The sequence below is a fragment of the Daucus carota genome, chromosome 4 (assembly GCF_001625215.2).
Source record: "Daucus carota subsp. sativus chromosome 4, DH1 v3.0, whole genome shotgun sequence".
Taxonomy (NCBI): Eukaryota; Viridiplantae; Streptophyta; class Magnoliopsida; order Apiales; family Apiaceae; genus Daucus; species Daucus carota.
Window position 1 is genome coordinate 36,933,400 of NC_030384.2, and position 22,274 is coordinate 36,955,673.

The following is a 22,274-nucleotide window of genomic DNA, read 5'->3' on the forward strand; positions in this document are numbered from 1 at the left end:
ATATAATTTTTTATTTTTATACACAATCATAACATGCGAATGAAATATTATATAAATTTCCGCATATCATCTTTGATAATATTATATAGTCAGATCATCAAAATTTCCGCATATCACCTTTGATAATATTATATAGATTATCATATTAATTTGTTTTTAGTGTATTAACATCCATCATCAAATTCATTGTATAATTTTTTTTATATAATTTATATACTCCCATTCCATAGTAATAAAAAATAAACAGTGGATATATGATTATAAATTGAAAATCGAATTAATTAGTTGTTCTAGCAATTCGATTAGTCATCAATTTTTTCAATAGTACTCTTTAGTTAAATCATAGTACAGTTGATAAATCAATACAATATGTTTAAAAATATAATCCGAGATTTATTTAAAAAATTTCAATATTGAAAGATATTTAGAAAATCGATATCATTGAATGAAATAACTTAAATAATTATATTCAATACCAACATATAATACAATGAAGAAAGAGAGGATAGGAGATTGGGCCAAGAAGTCTAATAAACATTGGAAGCTTCACGCCTTAGGTTTGCTGCTCCTCTGCTTATACAAACAACACTACACACCCCCTCGTGCTGTGTTATCCTTTCCTTTCTTCTCCCCCCTCTCCGTAGATACATACATATATTGTGTATCTACATCTATCCGGCAATGGGTTCATCGGGAGCTGCAAATTTGTGGGTTTTACTGGGGCTAGGCATAGCTGGACTTTTCATTATGACCAAGAAAATCAAGAAGACTATCAAAGCTGATTTTGGTGCTTTTGTTGAGAGATTTCAGCTGCTTCCACCCCCTCAGCCTGCCCCTCCTAAAGCTCCTCATCCTCTCACTGGCTTCTCTTTTGCTGTCTCTGATATGTATGTATATGATTTTATGTGTGTGTCTGTGTTGTTCATTTTCATTGTTTTTTCGAATATCTAGTTTGGGTGTAATAGATTTTGCTGTGTTATTGGCTAAAATTGTTGAATTTTGGTATTTCTTTCGGGGTAGGGATTTAGGGGGTTTTAATGGAAGGGTACCAACATTGAGCGGTTATTGATTGAGTTATGTGACAGTGAAGATTTATAATAGGAGTGCTCCCATAAACCCTAATTCTATCGTATATTTGAATTTGTTGGTTTTAAACTTTGTGCCTACTTGAGTTTTACAAGAAATTACCGCAGATGGTCTGGTGGATGATATACTGATGAAACGAAGGGTTAAAGTTTTCGGAAACTAGCAATTTATGTATATCCAACTCAAATCATTTACTGTAGATTATTTGATTGACTAGTCACTGAGAAATCCAGGGTTTAAACTTTAGTGGAGAGAGTGAACAAGCAGTGTTTGCTTTGTGTAAAGTTTAGTATCACTGTCACCTACGGGTACTCTTCCTAGTGGATGCTGGAGGGACTGGGGTCCGCATCCTTCCCCAATTAAATTCATAGGCTGTGTAATAAATGTTTTAAACTCTGACAGATAATAAGTAATTTTCTCAATCAGTGGTTAGTAATGAATAGATGTATTTTGATAGAAATTTAAGTAATCAAGCTGTTTACTGGAAGACTTCTCCACATAATTATTTGGGTTTAATTCTTTAAAATACTGGATTTTCAAAGATATTTTTGCCATAATTAGACTCCTAATTGTCCCTGTATTTTTCAAAATTTGTGGCCTTTTCATCTTAACTTTCGAAAAATGTGAGGGTTAAAAAATATTTATAAATCCCCCCTGCTTCCGCCACTTACTCTTCGACAAGAAGTTCTAGTGAGTTCTAAATACATATTGTGATTTGTAGGCGCATTCTGAGTCTGTTTCATATATAGATGTGTGCCATTATATATGTAAATAGCTAAACAGAAAGATATAAAATATGCCTACTATTGATTGTCATGGATGACATTGGAATTCACTTTGCTTTACTCTTCCTTTTTCTAATTGTCCACAATGATTAATACCTTCATTCCCTTTCAAATGACGTGAAGATATGAAGTTGTTTACATATTAATAACATTAGCTTTCTGCACTTTCATTGGCTTCCACCCCACTTTAATATATCTCTCTTAAAAAAGAACTTTAATATTTTCCGCCCCTCTTTCGTCTTGGCTTTCAGCCTTTCACACTTTCATTGTGATTGGTATGGTGTTTATATTGCTTATGTAGTTTGAAGGATCATTTTATCGTAAGAGTGTTTGACAAATAACAGATTCACTTCAAATGCAACCTTTGCAGCCAATGCTTAATAAAAAGATTGGAGTTTGAGGACCTGAACTCCAGCTAAATAATGAAATTGGTTGATTAATATCTCATAACCTGTTTCTACTATGTTCTGAGACAATGCCACATGATATAATTTTTTAAAAAAAAACTAGTAAAAATTGCTGCTTTTCCGAAGTCCATTTTGGTGCTCTTTGTGAGTTTGTGCCTTCCACGAAGTTGGGTGAAATAAACTTCTTAGAATATCGAGCTTTAATTTGCATACTGAATTGAGAATGCCAACAAGTAAATGCATGTTGTCTTGTTTTCCTCTTTCTCAAGTTTCACACTTAGGAACTACTAACTAGCTAATTTAAAATGTACATTTTTCAGCTTTGATATCGATGGACATGTAACTGGTTTTGGCAATCCAGACTGGGCAAGGACACATGAAGCTGCTTCCCAAACATCACCTGTGGTTTTGACCCTTGTTGAAGGAGGATCCACATGTGTTGGGAAAACTGTGGTGGATGAAATGACATTTAGGTTTGTACTCTCAAGTGTTTAGCTTACTCATCCATTTCCCGAATACAAGTTTTAAATTCATGCAAATTAAGCACAACTTAGTGAGCATTTATCTTTAAGTAATGTATAGCAGTGGTAAATGCTTTCAACTAGACCTATTTTCACATGATATTCCATGACTACTAGTGATGCCACACTCTTTTAGTCTTACAGTATAGTTTTGGCTTTTTTAGTCTTACACTGTGGTTTTCTCGTGTCTCCTGTTCTGTATCCAGTATCAGTGGAGAAAATAAGCATTATGATACACCTACGAATCCGGCTGCTCCTGCACGAGTACCTGGAGGATCGTCTAGTGGTGCTGCTGTTGCTGTCGCTGCTAATCTTGTTGATTTCTCTTTGGGTAGGTTTTTAGTTCATTCAGCATGTTTTCTATTCTTCTACCTCCCTATTAGCATTATATTCTTTATTCTAAACGAGCTCATGTATATTTTAGTTCGAGTTCATTAGCAACTGTTTGAATGTGTGTGGGTTTCATCTATTCTTTATGTTGTATCGACAGACTCCTTTGTGACTTCTCTAGATCTCTTCCCTTATTAGCTAACAATCTAAAACTGGTCACACCCCCGATCATATGTCTTTGTGTTGCTTGCTCAATCTTGTTATTCTAGAAAATTACCTTTAGTTGTAAATATGAACTGTCCTTAATTACTACAGCAGAATTTAGATTTCAGCCATATATTAATTAAATAATATACTAGGAACTTTTTAGTTTGTTCGAATTATATTATATTTTCGACTGTTCTTTTCCTTGTTGATAAGCTGTTAGATCTTTAAAATGTTTGATTGCGTATATCTGTCTTCCAAGGACAAAATATAATTAATAGAATGTGACAGGCGTTGACGTTGTTGGTGATGTGAGAATACCTGCCGGATTTTGTGGCGTACTTGGATTCCGACCTTCACATGGTGCTGTTTCTCACACAGGAATAATTCCTGTTGCTTCAAGTCTCGAAGCTGTTGGTATGTACCTCGAAATTGTCTGTATTTAGATTAATAAGTCAAAAAGATGTGTGAGTCAATCTAGCATTCCTTTCTAATCTTGTCCGTTTTTAATATGTTGTTTCTTTCTAAATTTTAAACATGCAAGCATTGGTTTAGATTCATTTACGTCACTATAACTAGTTTGGACTTATAATAAGTTTTTTGAGTGGTGTGGGGTGAGTTCATGATGGCATACTGTTAGATACTCGGGTTCCTCACTAGAGAAGTATAACTGTTTTCGTATATTCTGTTATATAAGCAGTAGATAAACATGAAATAGACATGATTTTAGGTAGAAAACACAGAGATATCGGTAGATTTAGCCAGAAAAGAGTGATTGAGAGAGAGAACAGGTAGATTTTAGAGAGAATAGCAATAGAGAGATAGAAACTTGCTCAGGAAGTTAAGAATTAAGAGAGAGAAAGTGTTTAGAAAACTAGAGAGAGAAAGAGTGGTGGAAATTAATTCCAATTTTCATATATCACAAGTATACACTGAAATATGACATTACAACTTGTAATGTCATATCAGTTTATACTAGTGCGACCCACTACTAACTAATAAAAGACCATAATACCCCTTTATACTACTACTACCACTCATACTACTAGTCATGCTCTGTTCATGACAGATAGTCAGATACACATAAGTCATAGTGAGTGGCAGAGGCTAGGTTTCTTCCCAGCGCACTCCAAAGTACATGTGGGAAAAGATATTGTTGATTGTAAATAATCTGGCATGTTTATTGAACTGGGGAAAACCTAGTTACTGCCCCTGCACTCATTAAGAGATAAACAGTCTCTTAGATGGATCAGTTCTCAATATATTTGTGTACCATGAGAGTTTTTTTTTCTTTAGAGGACAATAGAAGATACAGGTAATGCTTTTGAATTTACACAGGGGTCAGTTTACATACACGCAATACATATATACCCTTAGCTTAAGAACCCTTAGAACCCTTAGTCTTATTTCTAGTATAAATTAGGATTCTGCAGCAGAACTGTACATGCAAAAAATGTCGTGTTTATGTATTGCATTTTGAATTATTTTTGAACACACACAATGATGCAAAAAACATGTATTAAGATCCAGATCTTGAAAATATATTTAAAATTTAGGGTTCTGCAGCGGAACCTTAGTGGTTCTAACTTCTAAGGTTCTATTTTAAGGATGGGTTCTCTCTTGAGCGCGACCCTATATATATATATATATATATATATATATATATATATATATATATAGAGAGAGAGAGAGAGAGAGAGAGAGAGATTTATTATTATCTTCGTCCAATTAACCAGTGTAGAGGAGAAGACAAATTTCGGATAGATTATTAATTATTATGAATTTATGAAGATCATTTCGAGAAAAACAGAGATAGTTATAGACATGTATATGCGTAAGTGCATAATTGTGTGCTCGGGATCAAGATGGATGGGTTAAAATAGAGGAAATCAGCCGTAGATAAATAATTCAATATAATATTCATCACATTACTTTCACTTATTTTATTGAATCTCTCTTGAATGATATAAAACTTAATGACTGCAAGTTGTTGCTGGAAGTATGTCCGTGATAATCTAATCTCTCCCTCCGTCCCCCCTCTCTCCCTTAATGTAATTCGAATTTAAATTTCCTTCAATTGTTGCAAAATGAAGCTGCTTCTGCATTTTCCTTCACTATGTGGTTCTTATCATTTATCTCACAGGATGGTTTGCAAAGGATCCAAAAATATTAGGGCTGGTTGGACATGTGCTGCTGCAATTGCCATTTGGAGTTCAACGTAATCCAAGGAGTGTATTGATAGCTGATGACTGTTTTGAACTATTGAAGACACCTGTTAGCCGCATCACTGAGTCGGTGGTTAGATCCACTGAGAAGCTACTTGGCAGTATGTCATTTATTTTTACTTTGGTCGGATATTAATGATACTTCCTATGTTTCATATTACTTGTCCACTCTTGAATTTTGACCGGTCAAATTGACCAAATTTTGACTAAAATTCACAATTTTTTTTTGAATGTCAAAAAATCTGATAATTACATTTTAAAGTAGATTATATATACTTTTAATGGTATGATCTTTTAAATTTTTGTGATTATATAATATCCGTAAATTTTAGTCAATTTGACCTGTCAAAAGTGGACAAGTATTGTGAGACAGAGGGAGTAAGTTTTAAAGTCCTCTGTTAAAGTTTTTTCTGTATAGAAAGTTATAAGCATTTTACTTATTCCTGACACAACTTTTTACAGAACAAGTTTTAAAGCATATGAATCTTGGGGAGTATATCAGTTCTAAGGTGCCAAGCCTACAGAAATTGAATAGTAACAAGGCCAATGGTGAACAAAAGCCTTCGTCGCTGAAATCACTCGCACACACCATGCAACTACTTTGGAGGTGAGCATGTTGTTGTAAGAGTATACATATGGTCGCATTAGCATTCTATGGATAAACTTGCCAATGTTTGCTGAAAATAATTCACTGTTTTAACACCATCTTATTTCATTCGTAACAAATCTCTTTTAAAGTGTGATTTGCGACATTTTCTCTCCTAGAATTGTATGCTGTGTACATTGTGGGTGTTTGGATAACTAAAAATAAGTTATTTTTTACTTATTAAGCCAAAAGTAGCTTTTGGATAAATTTATAACTTATTAAGTGTAAATACCAATAATATGATTGTAAAATATTATGAATTATCTTCAAAAGCACACATTTTTATGAAGTTGAATTTCAAAAATTAGAACAAGTCACAGAAAGAAGTTAGGATCTCTAATTTCTCAAACGGTACCAATAAGTGGAGTTAATCTTTATATTAAATTCTATGTGATTCTTAGGTCCCACTGTTGTTACTTTTGTCGTCTCATCTACAGCAGTTGGTGACTGAAGTAATTAAAGACTTCAAATTACTTGATGATTGTCTTGATGCAGTTAGATATTAATATTGTTCATGTTTGACTATTCAGATGGTAGGAATGTACTCCCTCCCCTCTCTCCCCTTTTATGCTTTAAGTTCTTTTTTTTTTTTGGAATATTTATAAAAATACCAACTTTCTATAAATTATTTACAAAAATACTGTCAAGTTGAAATTGTTTTAAAAATACAATTTTTTTACAAATTATTTACAAAAATACGACTTACAACTTCTGCAACCTCATTTGCAGCATCAGTTTGTAACTGCTGCAAATGAGGTTGCATAAGTTGCAAATAAAATTTCTCATTTGCAATTGTTGTAAATGGTGTTGCAAACGAGGTTGCAGAATTTGCAAGTCGTATTTGTTGCATAAGTTGCAAATGAATTTCTCATTTGCAACTACTTGCTACTGTTGCAAAATGTTGTTGCAAATGAGGTTGCAGTAGTTGCAAGTCGTATTTTTGTAAATAATTTGTAAAAAATTGATATTTCTAAAACTATTGAAAGTTGACAACAGTATTTTTGTAAAAAATTTCTCAAGGTTTGGCAGTTATGAAAAAAGCCCATTCTTTTTCCTACTTGGTGCTTAAAGTTCTCTCACAATCTAAATGTGTGCAGATCGTTCATCTCACACTATTGGCTTAATTTAAAGTCCCAGGCCAAGGATGATGATAAGTTTTTAGTTTGGAAGGGGGAAAGCATAAACTTCTTTGTTTTCTGATAGCCTTGGATCGAACATCAAACTGTTTTTTTTTTCTTTCTTTATTCGTCTTTGTGATCATATGGTGGGGCTCACAAAGGGGGGTTGGTCCAGAAGTAATTTTTTTATGTATGTAATGCATGTTCGCTATTATGGCTTTACTAAACGCAAAAGCATATGAAATGTTTAAACTTATGTTATTACCTTGAACTTTTTATGATACAGACATGAATTTAAAAATAACCATGGTGAATGGATAACATCTGAGAGGCGTATTCTGGATACTGTTGTGACAGCACAACTGCATGATAGTCCAGATATAACAGATTCTGAAATTGAAAACATCCAGAAAGTGAGGAATGACTTGAAAGTGGCTCTTAATGCTCTTTTGAAGGTATGAGCTTTTAAGTTTAACTGGATTGTTGTATGTTAAAGCAGCCTTATTTGTACTTTATTATTGCCAGTATAGTCTACATTGTTTTATTGGAAATAGTTTGCCGTCAACTAAAGGCGGCTGTATTAGCATGACTGTATGGTCTTAAACTCAGAGTAGTAGGTACTGGAGTCTTATAGCTTCTTAAGGAGTTGTATATCATGTTTAATGTGATCATTATTGAGATGTGCTGATGATCATGACATGATCTTATCAAGACATATTTTTCTTCTTTCTAAAGGTCTCTGCTGCTTCTCGCTCTCTCACTTATTTACCCTTTTAACTCCAGTATTTGTTTTATATTTGTCTCTTTCTCATCTATTTTGTCATATATGTCAGTAGCATAAAAGATATCAAAAAACTGCACAATCGAAGTACAAGTGGCATATGATGTGCTTTTTTCTGTACAGGGAAGTTACTATATTTTGGCATCATGGATTGTTTAGTTTTAAGAAGCATTTCCCTGTAATGGAGAATACTCTACTTTCATACTAAGTATGTTGGCTATTATGTTAGATGTTTCCCTTCTGCATATTGAAGGCCCCAATTTAACCTACATCTAGGAGACAATTTGGCTTGTGTTTCTCTCTCATTTCTTCTGCTGGCTGCATCTTTAAATACACTCTGACATAAGTAGAAACTTATAAGTAATCCACATTTAGTAACAAGCAAGTGCACGCAGTTTGTCCACTCGAAAAACAATATGTGGAGTACTTGACATTTAGTGAGTTGCAGTTATCTATAATTTGTTACAAGAGACAGTAGTTCTCGGTACTTGTATTTGTATTTAAGGTGATGTAATGTCTAGGATCACCTTTTTGTTTGGGACTTGTATTTGCACAACTTGTTTTATTTCATTAGACTTTTTCCACTTAATGCCCGATATCATAATATTAAACCTCTATTTTTATAACATGTCAGGTGTTCAATTGGCATTAGACCTTCCTGTTAGTAACTTTCCTGTTTTGCTTCTATTTGATGAGCAAACTTATTTTTTTGTTGCACAGTTTTGCTGTATAATTTGTTCTATGTTGACTTATATTTTATAGCATTTACTGACGCATGCATATCAGAATATATGTTATCCTGTTTAAGCTATTGAAAGGCTTCATATATTTTGCAATTCGTTAATTTCTGAATTGACAATTTGATAGGACGATGCCATCCTAGTGATCCCATCAGTTTTACATCCTCCTCCAAAACTTGGCGCAAAGGAGATTTCATCGGAAGACTATCTAACTCGTACATATTCTTTGATGAGTTTAGCTAGCATGTCGGGTTGTTGTCAGGTTCTCTATCTCAATCTCAGTCCATCTGTTACGAGGCATTGCTGATTTATTTTGTCAGATTTTTTTAGCATTGTGCCTAGGCCCTAGGCTCGTATGGTTGATATTTCTGCTTGGCTATAATAGTATACTAAAGTCTTGAAGAGCTTTCTCGTCTTATGTGGCCATCTCTTTTTGCAGGTTACAATACCAATGGGATTTCAAGACAAGTCTCCTGTCTCTGTTTCATTCATAGCTAGGCATGGCGGTGATCGATTTTTACTGGATACCACAAAATTGATGCATGCTTCTCTTCAGGAGCAGGCTGAAGCAGCTGGGAAGTCGAACTTGTCGAGTAATGTTGTCAGCAGGGAAGCTTCTGCAGAGATTGCAAAAGAAAAGGTATGGCATCATTTTCTTCTCATCTAATTATATTTCTTCGTCTCTTGGCCTTTATTTGAATGATATGTATAATAATAGTATTATATACAGACTATATGTTTACTGCTAAAGCATGGTAATATTGGGTCGATTTCGGGTCAAGCCAACATCACTTAAAATTGAATAAAACTGAAAATTGAAGTTCTTAGAAATGAAATTCTATTTCGGGTCACTTTTGGGTTTTGTCTCAGTAAATCGGGTTACGGATTGGGTCGGTTCGGGTTTCGGGCCGTGTCTGATATTGCCACCCCTGAGCATACCAGAAATATCAAGAACGAACATAAGGTTTGGAATGGAAAGGTTCTATTAGGTATTAGGCAGGTCATGGTCCACAAGCAATTTTGAGGAGATGTGCTTATATAAAAATTTAAATTTAATTGTTGTCTATGACCTATGATGTGTCAGTTCCTTTCCATGGCCCTATAGACCTCTCACTGGATCTTGCTATTGAATTTATGGAGTATTTATGTACATGTATCATATTATTGTATTTTTACCACCTATATTAAACTACAACTTTTCGTGCAACCCAAAAATATCTTAGCAATAAAGCTATTTCATGTTCATAGTACGTCAGTACCTATTATCAAGTGGCTATAAATATTGGTTTTGCAAGTAAATTGACATTACTTCTTACATACCTATCTTTTCACATAATCCATAATTACTTGTCACCCGGACTTCTGATGTAGGGAAATCAAGCATATAAAGAGAAGCAGTTTAAGAGAGCGGTTGATTTGTATTCAGAAGCTATTAAACTGAACGGTAATAATGCAACATATTACAGTAACAGGGCTGCTGCACATCTGGAAGCGGGAAGGTAACCTCCCCTCGTGTCCACTACCTTAACCGGTATTTTTTGAACTCTGTGTCTTGATATAATCTTCTCTGTTTTTTTGTCCCAGTTATCTTAAGGCAGAAGCTGATTGTACAAAAGCTATTGACCTTGACAAGAAGGTAATTCTGCTCTCAACTACGTTATGTACTTATGTTAATATCATATATAAATATAATAATACATTGATGAGTCACCCTTGTACAATTAGCCTTTGTGTATGTGTCAGTTGTTTACTGGCCCCTAGTATCTGAGTATTAACTGAATATAATTTGTATCATTACACCTAGTATCAGACGGCATGCAGGGAAAATTTTGGATAGACTGAAAACCATCCGTTAGTTCTGGAGTAGCTTTCTTATTCATTATGCCTACTAAAAACTGTTTTGCTTTGAAGGATTTGAAATTGTTAGTTTGGTACTAGATTTATGGTGTAGCACAGTTATATACAACACAGCATAAGATCCGCGGGTTAGCAAATTGTTAGCTGGTACTTTGCACCCCTACATTTCATTGCTGTCTTCTATAGGTCTTTTAAGAGTGTCCCATGAATGTAAACACGTTCATAAACTTTCCAAGATTGTTTAGAAAAGTCAGGGGTATTCACTGAAGTGGTCTCGCTACTTTTAGAGTAGGCGTTCAGATATATCTTAGACACCCCCGGTTCTGAGTGGGACTTGTTGGGTATCGTGTTGTCTAGTTACTTTATAGTTCGACACGTCCGAACTCTCTTAAAATGCAGTAGTCAACTGCCAAGATGGTAAGGAAAATGCGGCTCCTGGGTTGCTTGTTCTACAATAATCGTGTGACTGCATTCAAGTTTTCTGCATCAGAACACATTTTGGAAGCATTTCAAAGTTTATCTCTTTCATGGGATCCACTCGGACTTGCCTTCTTTTCCTGTTCCTGCTGATTTATCACTTGAAATAGATCTGAAAGTGTATTGAGCCTTTAATACTTTCTGATACCTCGTTATATTATCCAGAATGTCAAGTCGTATCTAAGAAGAGGTACAGCACGGGAGTTGCTTGGCTACTTTGATGGGGCAATTGAAGGTATGTAAAATGTTGCATATTCAACGAGTATATTCTATGCTGTTGATTATGTATCTTCTTAATTTGGTAGAATTTTACAAATGTCTAATAGGCTGCATGAGGGTATTATGAAGATGTATTCTTCCAATAGTTAGTGCTTTTATTTATATATTTGGGCTCGGTACTACAAGGTTATTATGAGAATTCTGAAAATGTTGGATCTTACATGTTCGCTTGTAGCTTAATTAGATGTATGCGCACAGGATTATGTATGCATAAATCATAATATGACCTGAACGTTCCCCGATATTATATATATATATTGAAGCTTAAATAGTTGCATGCTGATATTTTATATATATATAACCTGCAGATTTCAAATATGCACTTGTTCTTGAGCCAACAAACAAAAGAGCTTCTACATCTGCCGACAGGTTAATAAAGTTGTTTCATTAATGATCAAATACAAACTGAGAGAGAATTGCAAGGTCCTAGTCGGCATGACTTGCAAGGTCCTGCACCAGACGAGTAATGCATTGATCGCGTATTTTGAAGTTAAAAGGGAAATTATTTGTTGTGGCTTCTGTTGAATTGGTTCTGGAGCAACCACTCACATTTGCCTGCGTTTCCCTTTATGTTATAGCCGAGTTTGTATATTGGGCGGGTTTTCCTTGCACTTAAATTGGTTACAACTAGTTTAGTATATCACAATTTTTTGTGCCAAAATCGTTGATTAGACTTTAATTAGTTAGTCAGTGATTTTAAGAAGATATATTTTGAATCATATATTAATCATCAAGTGGTATCAGGAATTACTATAGAAGTGAAATCCAACAATCGTGTGTACTTGTACTATCACAGCAATTAGCAAAAATGGTTGCAGCATATGCAAACTTAAGTAAAAATTGAACGAATTTTCAATGTAGTTTTTCAGCGTAATAAGTTGAACAATTAAGTTCACAGTATCTCTAGAAGATTAATATGCCAGATACTTGGTACCGTGATGTCTTTGCTTGAATAGAGAGACGGAAACATTTGGCCGTATCTTGAAAAAATTTATTTGAAGTGGTGTGGGATTAGCAATGTGCAAAGAATAGTGCTACTGAACGTTCTCTGAACAGTATTATTGAGTGCAGTTTTACAGATTTGCTGAACTTTCTCTGAACAGTATTCTTAAGTGTGGTTCTACAGATTGAGTGAGAATTCGTAGTGGTATGGTCTGGTGTTATGTCGTGCGAAGTCGTCAACAGAAGAGCTTGAGAGGATTGATCAATTTTTTAGTGGTGTTGTGTGATGTTAACATGGTTGTGCACAAGTTGTGGGGAGGTATTATCATTTCTTTATACTTTCTTTTTTAGGTACTCGTATTTCTTTAGGTTATTTATATTCTAAATCTTACTAAAACATGATAGAATATGTACTTTATTTTTTAGAAATTTTTTCGATTCTTTATATTTTAAAATTTATTAAAGTGATAAAATTTTATACAGTAACTTTTATCTTCCTTTTGGTTTTTTATATTCTAAATCTTGCCAAAAATGATAAAATTTTATAATACAAAATTTAACTACATTCACCAATTTTTTTCATTATACTTATTTTATATATTATTTATAAATCGATGTCATTACTCCACTAACTTTTCTTCCTTTTTCTTTATTATCTTATTCATTTCTTGAATCTCCTTGCCCCCGAATGTGGGGATGGAGGTAGTGAATTATTATCTAATAAATAATATACTCCAAATCTGGGGACGGAGAAGTATATTATTACCTGGTAAATCCTAAACATTTTTTTTGAAAATAAAGTTCCATTACGAAGAACAAGAATCATGCCATTAGCCATAAGGCCTCCAACAAACAATCCGGAGGAGACATAAACAGATTAACAGTTCCTACCAAGCAAGGAATCCTAGCCGTTAAATGGTCTACCCTATTTGCTCGTTTTCAAACATGTTTAATAACCAAACCAGTCCTCTGCTACAATTTGAGCCTGCACGACAGAAGAATGTTTTGCCAACTTCAGAATGGTAGCTGATGTGTTTCTGAATTGCATTAACCACACTAAGCGAATCACTTTCCACAACAACCTGACTTACAGCAAACCTATCAACCCAGTCTATAGCTTCCTGCACCCCCGTAGCTTCTGCTTCCAGAACTGAGCAGCTACCAGCCAAGCATTTATTCATCCCAGCAATAAACTCTCCCTTCTCGTTCCTAAGAACCATTCCGATGGAAAAAGATGGTTGTCCTTCGAACACAGATGCATCAAACAATATAAAAAATTTATACAGAAATGAGTGGGACGGAATTAACTATTATATATTTCATTAGTACTTTTTGCTGAATTAATCACCCGAGCTACCAAGTAACATCACCTGGCACAACTTAACCATCTGAAATTGAACTTAAAGCGGTAAAGCTTAAAAAAAACTAACACCAAGTTGATGGTTATGCAGAAAGAAAATATGGAGACCAAAGTTGTACTTTGTCTACTTTAAGAATGATCTTAACTTGTTATCAAACTAAAAATAATATCAAATGAAACTGTACAGAAATGACAGTCTACGTGATTCCTACTAATCTTTACACTCAAAATTTTCTGTTACCATCCGTCAAAAAAAAAATAAACCCCGTTACCAGGTGAACTCAGAAGAGAGGTTCATCATCTTCAAACAGCTCAAGTAGCTGTTCATCTGTCCACTGCGGAAGGGAAACTTTTGAAATACAACTTTGCTTCACAGCTTTGTCTGTTTGCTGAGTTTCATCACCATGGTCCATGTTCAAGTTCCCTACAAAAACACTGTTTTTGTGTCCCTCTGACAAATTATTAACTTTTGGTCTCTTCTCATTGCTATCCAAAGTCATATGGTTATCACCGGCAACATCAGCACCAGCTTTCTCGTATATTTCAGTGGTAGCACTACACTCCCTAGCCCAAAAGGCTTTGTTCTGTGTACTAGTATTTTTGACTCTGCCAAATTCATCACTGCCACTTTCCGGTAACAATGATCCATTTTTCTTTTGATTATCAAGAAGCCAGTTTCGACCACCAGTAGCTACTTGACAGACCTCATGCATAATTTCTTTGGTTCGCCCATGCTCCTGTGCCAATTCGTCTTCCAGCACTCGTGATTTTTTACTGATATCTAATTAGGTGACAGGTATGCATTTCAGTTACTAGATATATAAAAAAAAATTATTTAAAGAACAGGCATCGTAGTCATCGTTAAAAAAAATAGAATGACGCATGACTATAGGATACTGTGGAAAAGAAGGTTATAATAAAAGTTAATTTGTCAAATGTTGACAAGCTTCCTAAATACCTGGAGGAAGATATGTTACTCTAGGTGCAACAACATTTGTATTGCCCGATGCCGGTGTAACATCCTTATGAAACACCTGCAGATAGCAAACTTGTGTCACAAAAGGCACAGCCAGATCGTAAGCAGTCCGAAAATTTGACACCCCTAAATTACTGACGATTAGAATACAGCCTCAATGAATCACCTCAAAAAATTGCAGACACATATGTCATGAACTAAAGTTGATTAAGTTTCCAAAACCTTAGTGTGTAAAGATATTTTCTTGTTATTCTTCGTGTTCCGCTACACTCCTGGGGAGAAACAATTTTATAATTCCACTCTGTATAAGTCAGACCTGTGTGAAGTGGGATCGGTTGAAAGTATCCAACATGAATACATGTCCAGTTGTTAGGCTAGTCACCAGACAAAATTTTAGATATATTTTAGTTATCAGCAAGTTTTATCCCAAAAAGGAGAGTCCATACCAATATACATTGTCAGGGGTTGCACTCACGTACTCAAGGTGAATAATATGAAGTTTATGACCTTAGTTTCTAGTTGTACTAGGATGTATTCTAGTCTTTCATTATGTTTTCTCTTTTATTTAGCAGATGAATAGATTTCACGAATCAGTTCTAGTCTACCAAGTCGTAAAGGTGGCTGGCCGTGGCTGCCAATACTCAGCAGTTGTGTCAAAAGGCAAAGCAAGAAAACTAAAAGGAGGAAAAGTAAGGATGAAGGTTTTATACACAATAGTTTATATAAACACAAACTGTTAAAATCAGGAATACATATATGTTATATGCAACAAATGAATGTGCTGATGGTATTATAATACCATATCCATATATCCATTGTATACTTAGGTGAACAGACTAAAAGAATACGCACCTTCACCACATTGCTCCTTGTGATGTTGAGATAGACAGTTTTTGATGAAGGTGCAAATATAGAAACCTGTAATCACAATTTCCGTGTCTAATAACAGTGTCTTCACTAATCAATTTCAGACAACATTAATACTAAGAAAGAGTTCAGATCGGGCTGACAATTTATTTTGCCATCTGTGTTATAGAGTATAAATACCTTCTTAAGAATGATAGCTGCTTTCACAGATATGTCTTTTGCAAATTCACTCTCAGTCAGTACTTTACGGTGGATGGTAGCATCAATTAAACCTGTAGTGTCCTTTACATAAACAGTCCAGTTAAAATACAGCAAGGATAACCGCTTGCTCCGTGAGTAATTAACAATATCTCTGTACAGATACCTTCAGCGTGACCGTCATATCACCAAGACCATTTGGTGTGCAAGAATTGATAATGGCAACAACCTAAGCGTAACAGAATCAAGAAAACAATCATTTAAAGTAACACAATTAAGAACATGTACCAATCAGGCAATCACACACCAGATGTAACAACATACAAATACACGCATGTAAAACATCATGCTTACACCTTACAGACTATTGATTGCTTGCATAATTGCATACAAAACAAACAGCCTGATTATCCCAAAAATGAAGTCATCCAGCTCGGCACATCCAAACTTAGTAACCGCCACAGGAGGCATGGCAGGTACATATGGTCCTAACTCATTTATAATACAACATAACTAATGTTGTGCATCAAAGAACACAATCCTCCTTTGAAAGGGCAAATAAATAACATCCATGAATCATTATTGTAATTATTATTACTAATTACACACAAAGCTGCAAGTCAACATACACAGATAATTGCAATAGTGTCCATCAACAAAACAATACGGATACTCGGGGGATAGTTGCGGACTTGCTGATACCTGATTAACAATGCCATCAGGCAAACTGCTACCGACACGAGACAAAGGCGTGGTTTGAAGAACAAAATCCTTCGTAGTGCCTGAAACAATTCTCACACATTTCAGCATACATATATGAAACAATTCGCTGTAATTACACACACACGCAAAAAGAAGAAAAAGAAACAGAGAGGTTACTTTGGGCGTTTCCGAGAAAACGAAGCGCACGAAGCCAGGCATCCGCTTTAAAATCATCATCATCCTGAAACGAGAGATCGGAGCATTGCGCCGCCTTGAGAAGAAAGTCCTGAGTAGGAAGAAGCGGTGAATCGGAGTGGTGAAGTCTTTTCCGGTTCATCGCGGCTTGTATTTTTCCGGCTGGACCGGGGATTAAGCGCGGCGAAATTAGCGGTGGAGTTCGCTGTGGTTGTTGTTGATGATGCTGCTGTTGTGGTTGAGAGATGTGATTGTGATTGTGTTTGTTGGAATTGGAGCAAGGACGGAGGATTAGAGAAGGGAGATCTGAGTCATCCACATCGAGTGATTCCCAATTCTCCTCCATACTTGTGACTCGACTTGCTTCTTCGCTGAAATGATGAATAGTGTTTGTTTGAACAACACCTTGTTTGGCGCCACTACTGTGTATCGATAATCGAACAATGAATGCCCTAATAGGCTTCCCAAATTGTATTTGTTAGGTTGATTAAATTACATTTATTATTAAATTTTAATTTACAGATAAGATTAAAAATATACGTGGATATTGTCAATAACTGTTCTCCAAAAAAATTAGAATTATATATATATATATATAAATATTCTAAAATTCAATCATGTATATAACATAATTGTTTAAGTATTACTTATTTTTTTATTATAAAATGGGGACATGAAACTTCTGAAATATGAGGCAGTTTGACTGAAATTAAAATTTTCAAGTTTAAAATATTTGTTTGGATAAATTTAATTTTTTATGATAAAAAAATAATTTATGGATAATTTCAATTAAAAAATGCTTAAAAAAATTTAATTCAGTCAAGATTTACCTTAACATGATCCAGTGACTTAAAAGTTAAAATGTATTTTTAAATAATTTTGATTTATTAATGATTCATGAGTTATTAAAATATAAAAATAAAAATAAAAATAATTTATTTTCTCAGAAAATTTTAATGATGCACTTGAAAGATAAAATTAAACGAAATGACAAATTTAAAGACAAGGTATGTGGCCACCAAACAATTCCCTTGCAAATCGTTGTTTCTAATTACTCCAATAAATTCCCCAAAAATAGGAAGAGCAGAAAGAACCACAATCTTCGATAATCCTTCTGAGACGATCATCATTTCCTTCCCCACAAACCTTCTATAACTGAGCTTTCATCATCTTTTTTCTTTTTTCCAATTAATTTTACCCCCTGCCTTTCTTATTTAGAATCGGAGGGCGGCAATCTTTTATTATTCTACTTTCTACACACACACAATCACATATATATAATTCGGAGACATATGAATATGGCAGCAGGATCATCACTCATGGCTAACCTAATGGGTCTTTTGAGAATTAGGATTAAAAGGGGTGTCAATCTTGCTGTTCGTGATCTTAATACCAGTGACCCTTATATTGTCGTTAGGATGGGTCGACAAGTATGCTTCTATTCTTTTGTTATCCTGTCTTTTTATTTTTGCTTAAGTGAATTCGTTGCTTATGAATTTTGTTAGTCTACTGTTTAGCCTTTGATATATGTTGATTTGTGGCATCTTAGGGAAGTTGTGAATTTGCTCCCTCGGAGGCATAACTAATATAATTCATTAACGTTGACATCATTCGGATTCATTACATATAACTTAAAAATAGTAGTACCAATTATAATAATTTCGGGGGGCTAAATTAATTTTTATTTTTTAAAGGTATAAAAGTGCTAAACAAATTTTGTTATTCGAAAAAGGGAATTTTTCCTTCTTTTCTCTTGTTAGAGGTAATTGCAGTTATTGTTCTCTTTAAAATGGAAATACATCTTCTGGTTTGTTATTTTTCTCGAGGTTAGAAACATAGGGATGTCTCTTTAAGGGTGTGGAATTTTACTTGTCTGATTTACCGCTGTTGTGGACAACTTTTGCTGGCAATTTGTCACAAATTCATGTCCTATGTTTTTGTTATACATTAACATGTTAGAAGAGTTGATTTGGCTCGACACATGTTTGTCATATTCATATACAAATATAACTCACTATGCAGTAAATAACTCTTATTGTCATCTGTATGCTGGGGTAGAATGATCAATGAAATACCACGTTTCTCATGTTATAATGATCATGGATTTAAGCAAGCTAACTAAATTATTCAAGCTTTTCTTTCCTCGAAAAGATTATGATTTTGAAATATTGAATATATTAACATATTATAATTTTCTAATTTATTTTCTGTTCAATGCCGTAAAATGCCGTAAAATCATTGGGTAACATTTTAGTCGAAATTTTTTTAATATCTTCATTTCTCGATGGTATCTCATCTAAAAATGTGGACGATGCAGAAGCTGAAGACACGTGTCATTAAGAAGGACGTTAATCCTGAGTGGAATGAAGATTTAACTCTTTCTGTGCAAGACCCTGATGTCCCGATCAAGCTAGTAAGTTTCTTTTCCACTTTTTTGGCCAATACAAGATAAAGACTGAAGGACTAGCTCTGATGATTTAAGTAGGTGAAATTGTTCATCAGTATTTAAAAAGTATATCATGTTTATCAACATGCGAATCTTAGAAAGATGTTCTTTGCAAATTGTTTTATGGAACTAGTTTACAACATCAGAAAGCAAGTTGAGGACTTTTTATATCAGGGAACAAATAAAAGAGCGATCAGTTTAACTTATAAAGTGTTTTTTACCATTCGTCCAATATGTCTCTGTGAGTGCGATTTTTCATTTAGATGATATGCTCAGTAATCTGTGGTCTCATTTTACACCTTTAGTTATCTCATATCAGCAGATTGCATTCCTATATGGTAGACATTAGTCGGCATAATAATTTAAGGAAATGTTATCATCCTTAGTTAAAATTGAGTTCTTATATTGAATATGCTGGTACATGTAGACCGTGTACGATCACGACACTTTTAGCCTGGATGACAAAATGGGAGAAGCAGAATTCAGCATAAAGGAATTTATAGAGGCACTAAAAGTTGAAGTGGGATCTGTCCCCAATGGTACTGTTATTACAACTGTACATCCAAGCAGGCTGAACTGCCTGGTTGAGGAGAGCCATGTGATCTATAGGAATGGTCGTTTCATCCAGGAACTGTGCCTAAGATTAAATGATGTTGAATGTGGTGAAGTTGAACTTGAATTGCATTGGATTGATCTTCCTGGCTCCAAAGGTATATAAATTAGTACAGCTGATCTTGTTGCTTGATGTTCCCGGGAGGCTTTGTCAAGGACTTCTGCTCGTATCAGATCTAATTCGGCAATCATCCTCAGCAGTATATGACATGCTCACCATTTCCCGTGCATATGAGGTTATTGGTTTACCATATGAACATTTGGATGCTGCTCTAATTATATGCACTGGGAATTTTGTAAGTTATGAGGTCTTATGTCTGCTAAATCTGTCTTGACAGCACATTTTGACTCGGATTATATATATCTTGTTGTGTGTTTTAACTGATCCGTGCTTTTCCCCATCTGGTCCATCTCCCTTAAATTTTTATAATCCACAGTCCTAGAATTTACTTTGTCCTCCTTTAGAAAAAAGAATTCTTCAGAGATATACAAGAACTTGAGCAATATTAAGATGCAATTTCTTAATGTTTAATCTAAGCTTTGGGCAATTCTCGAAATTGGACTCAGTGAATTTAAATCAGAGATAAGTATGAGCAGATACGATTTGAATAAAACCAGCAAGTGACAAAGAACTAGACGTGCGCGCACACTGAAATAATATCCTGACACCATGAATGTCCACATCAAATTTCTTGAGGCACTCTTCGTAATCCAACACATTGTTTAATCTCCTACACATTGCATCTTGTTGTGTGTGTGTGTAATATATGGTGAGAAATTAGTGTCTAAAAGCAAGCGGACAAGAGTTTTGGCTTCTCCGATGCTTCAACATCCCGTGTGGATATTAAAGATGTGATACCACGAATGGTGGCCATGCATCTCCTTTTTATTTTTATACTAACAGCACGCAAATCCTTGAGAGCAAGAGGACACACAGGATGCCATTTACTTTTCACCAGTCGCTCGGAAACAGGTCGGAACTGATCTCTAAAACACAAACTTAAATTCAATATCAGTTAAATTTATCCTGATTGTTTCAAAATCCTGACACTGATCTCTAAAACACAAACTTAAATTCAATATCGGTTAAATTTATCCCGGTTGTTTCAAAATCCTGTCTGTATTTGAATTTGAGTCTTGAAATCAATGCGGTGACTGTGGAGTGTGGAATATACTAAATAAGCTGAGGAAATGGCGAAGGATAAGACACGAAAGGTGGTTGGCAGAATAAACAACTAAGTGTAAGCAAATGAAGAGCCGATGAATTTTGAGAAGATAAAAGTTGAAACATCTGGTCATAAAAATATATGGCAAAGCGTGAAATATAAACATGGTGTTTGGGAATTTTGGAATTCCAAGAGGCCTATAACACCGACACGCCAGTCTTTGCCTTGTCTTTAATTATAGTAAGAGTACTCATTTTTTTCCTTCTTTCACTTTTACCATGTGTTTTTCCATCATTTCTTTCAATGCATGCTTCCCTGTGTTTTCAGCACTCCTATGACACTAATATACTTACCTTACCCAGGGCAGCGCTGTATGAATATTGATCATGGCCCTGTTTGGAAGTTAACGATTAACTGTTAGCGAATTGAATTAGATGTTTTGACTAGCTGATTGAGTTAGATGTTTTGACTAGCGGATTGGATTAGTTGTTTCTCGTAAAACTGTTTGGTAAATAGCTGATTGATTAACTGTTTCTGATATAAACCAAAACCTCTAACCCAAAAAACTTCTCAAAGTAGCTTTTTCAAAATTAGTTTTTTGGGCTCAAACCTCTATTCCAATCCGCTAATTACCAAACATTAAAATTAACGGATTGTAGTGATCAAACCTCTAAACCACCTCAAACCTCTATTTTCTGCCCAAACCTCTAACTTCCAAATATGGCCCATATCATTTAATATTAGTATTGAAATCTCGTTCCGATTCTCATTTACCGGATTCAAATCTCGCGATAATTTTAATTGTGTTATGTAAAGCCAGTGAGAAAATGAATTTTGAAGGGAGACTAGTGCCTTGATGAAGTATATCTTTTTGGGTTCAAAAAGTTGTATCTTGAAATTGTGTGTTGAAGTATAGTGTAAATAGCTTTAATTAAAGGGACTTTTTTTTTTTTTTGACTAATATGGACTTTAATGAAATGAAAAGATGTTGAAACAAGGTAACGTTTTTTTGTACATAAACTGCTTGTGTGCCATCAAACTTCTAAAGGTGATTCCACAACATTCGTTCTTTTACATTTCATGAATTTTGAATCATTGAAATTAAATTGAACATAGTCTGATTTTTTTATATAATCTTGTACCGGGAGAAAAAATCTGAAAAGAATGAATGAATGATTAGCACATAAGAACAACCATAGCCCATCAATAGCCCACGAGCTAAAAGGGGAATCCTACAGCAAAAATAAAAGGAGAACATGCTCACTTTAAGAGCTTCATTGGCTCAAACAAAAATAAATTAAGATTTTTATGCAGTAATTATACTGTATAAAAATAGATACTATTATATAACTAA

At 34.5% G+C, this 22,274-nt stretch overlaps 3 protein-coding genes across 4 annotated transcripts; 2 read left to right on the forward strand and 1 right to left on the reverse strand.

Annotated features, from left to right (window-relative positions):
- The first annotated feature begins 489 nt into the window (after positions 1-489).
- Positions 490-12,214, forward strand: LOC108219242 (outer envelope protein 64, chloroplastic). Its single transcript, XM_017392571.2, has 13 exons — positions 490-887; positions 2,599-2,751; positions 3,006-3,130; positions 3,625-3,750; positions 5,477-5,659; positions 6,021-6,165; positions 7,609-7,777; positions 8,971-9,105; positions 9,283-9,483; positions 10,215-10,342; positions 10,428-10,479; positions 11,343-11,412; positions 11,765-12,214. The coding sequence occupies exons 1-13, from the start codon at positions 682-684 to the stop codon at positions 11,845-11,847; spliced, it is 1,776 nt and encodes a 591-aa protein (XP_017248060.1). The 5' UTR covers positions 490-681; the 3' UTR covers positions 11,848-12,214.
- A 1,586-nt stretch (positions 12,215-13,800) lies between these two features.
- Positions 13,801-17,123, reverse strand: LOC108217875 (uncharacterized). 2 transcript variants are annotated; one of them, XM_064091798.1, is made up of 8 exons: positions 16,679-17,123; positions 16,502-16,581; positions 15,966-16,028; positions 15,782-15,883; positions 15,587-15,652; positions 14,717-14,792; positions 14,031-14,539; positions 13,801-13,812 (listed from the first exon to the last, which is right to left on the reverse strand). In XM_064091798.1, exons 1-7 carry the CDS (start codon positions 17,040-17,042, stop codon positions 14,040-14,042), a joined length of 1,251 nt encoding a protein of 416 aa, XP_063947868.1. In that variant the 5' UTR covers positions 17,043-17,123; the 3' UTR covers positions 13,801-13,812; positions 14,031-14,039. The 2 variants fall into 2 exon arrangements, with proteins under 2 accessions (XP_063947868.1, XP_017246261.1); XM_017390772.2 differs by lacking the exon at positions 13,801-13,812 and having other exon boundaries at positions 13,835-14,539.
- Positions 17,124-17,725: 602 nt separating this feature from the next.
- On the forward strand, positions 17,726-20,155 carry LOC108216603 (protein C2-DOMAIN ABA-RELATED 4). The gene is made up of 3 exons (XM_017389408.2): positions 17,726-18,126; positions 19,014-19,109; positions 19,570-20,155. Exons 1-3 carry the CDS (start codon positions 17,989-17,991, stop codon positions 19,858-19,860), a joined length of 525 nt encoding a protein of 174 aa, XP_017244897.1. The 5' UTR covers positions 17,726-17,988; the 3' UTR covers positions 19,861-20,155.
- The last annotated feature ends 2,119 nt before the right edge of the window (positions 20,156-22,274 follow it).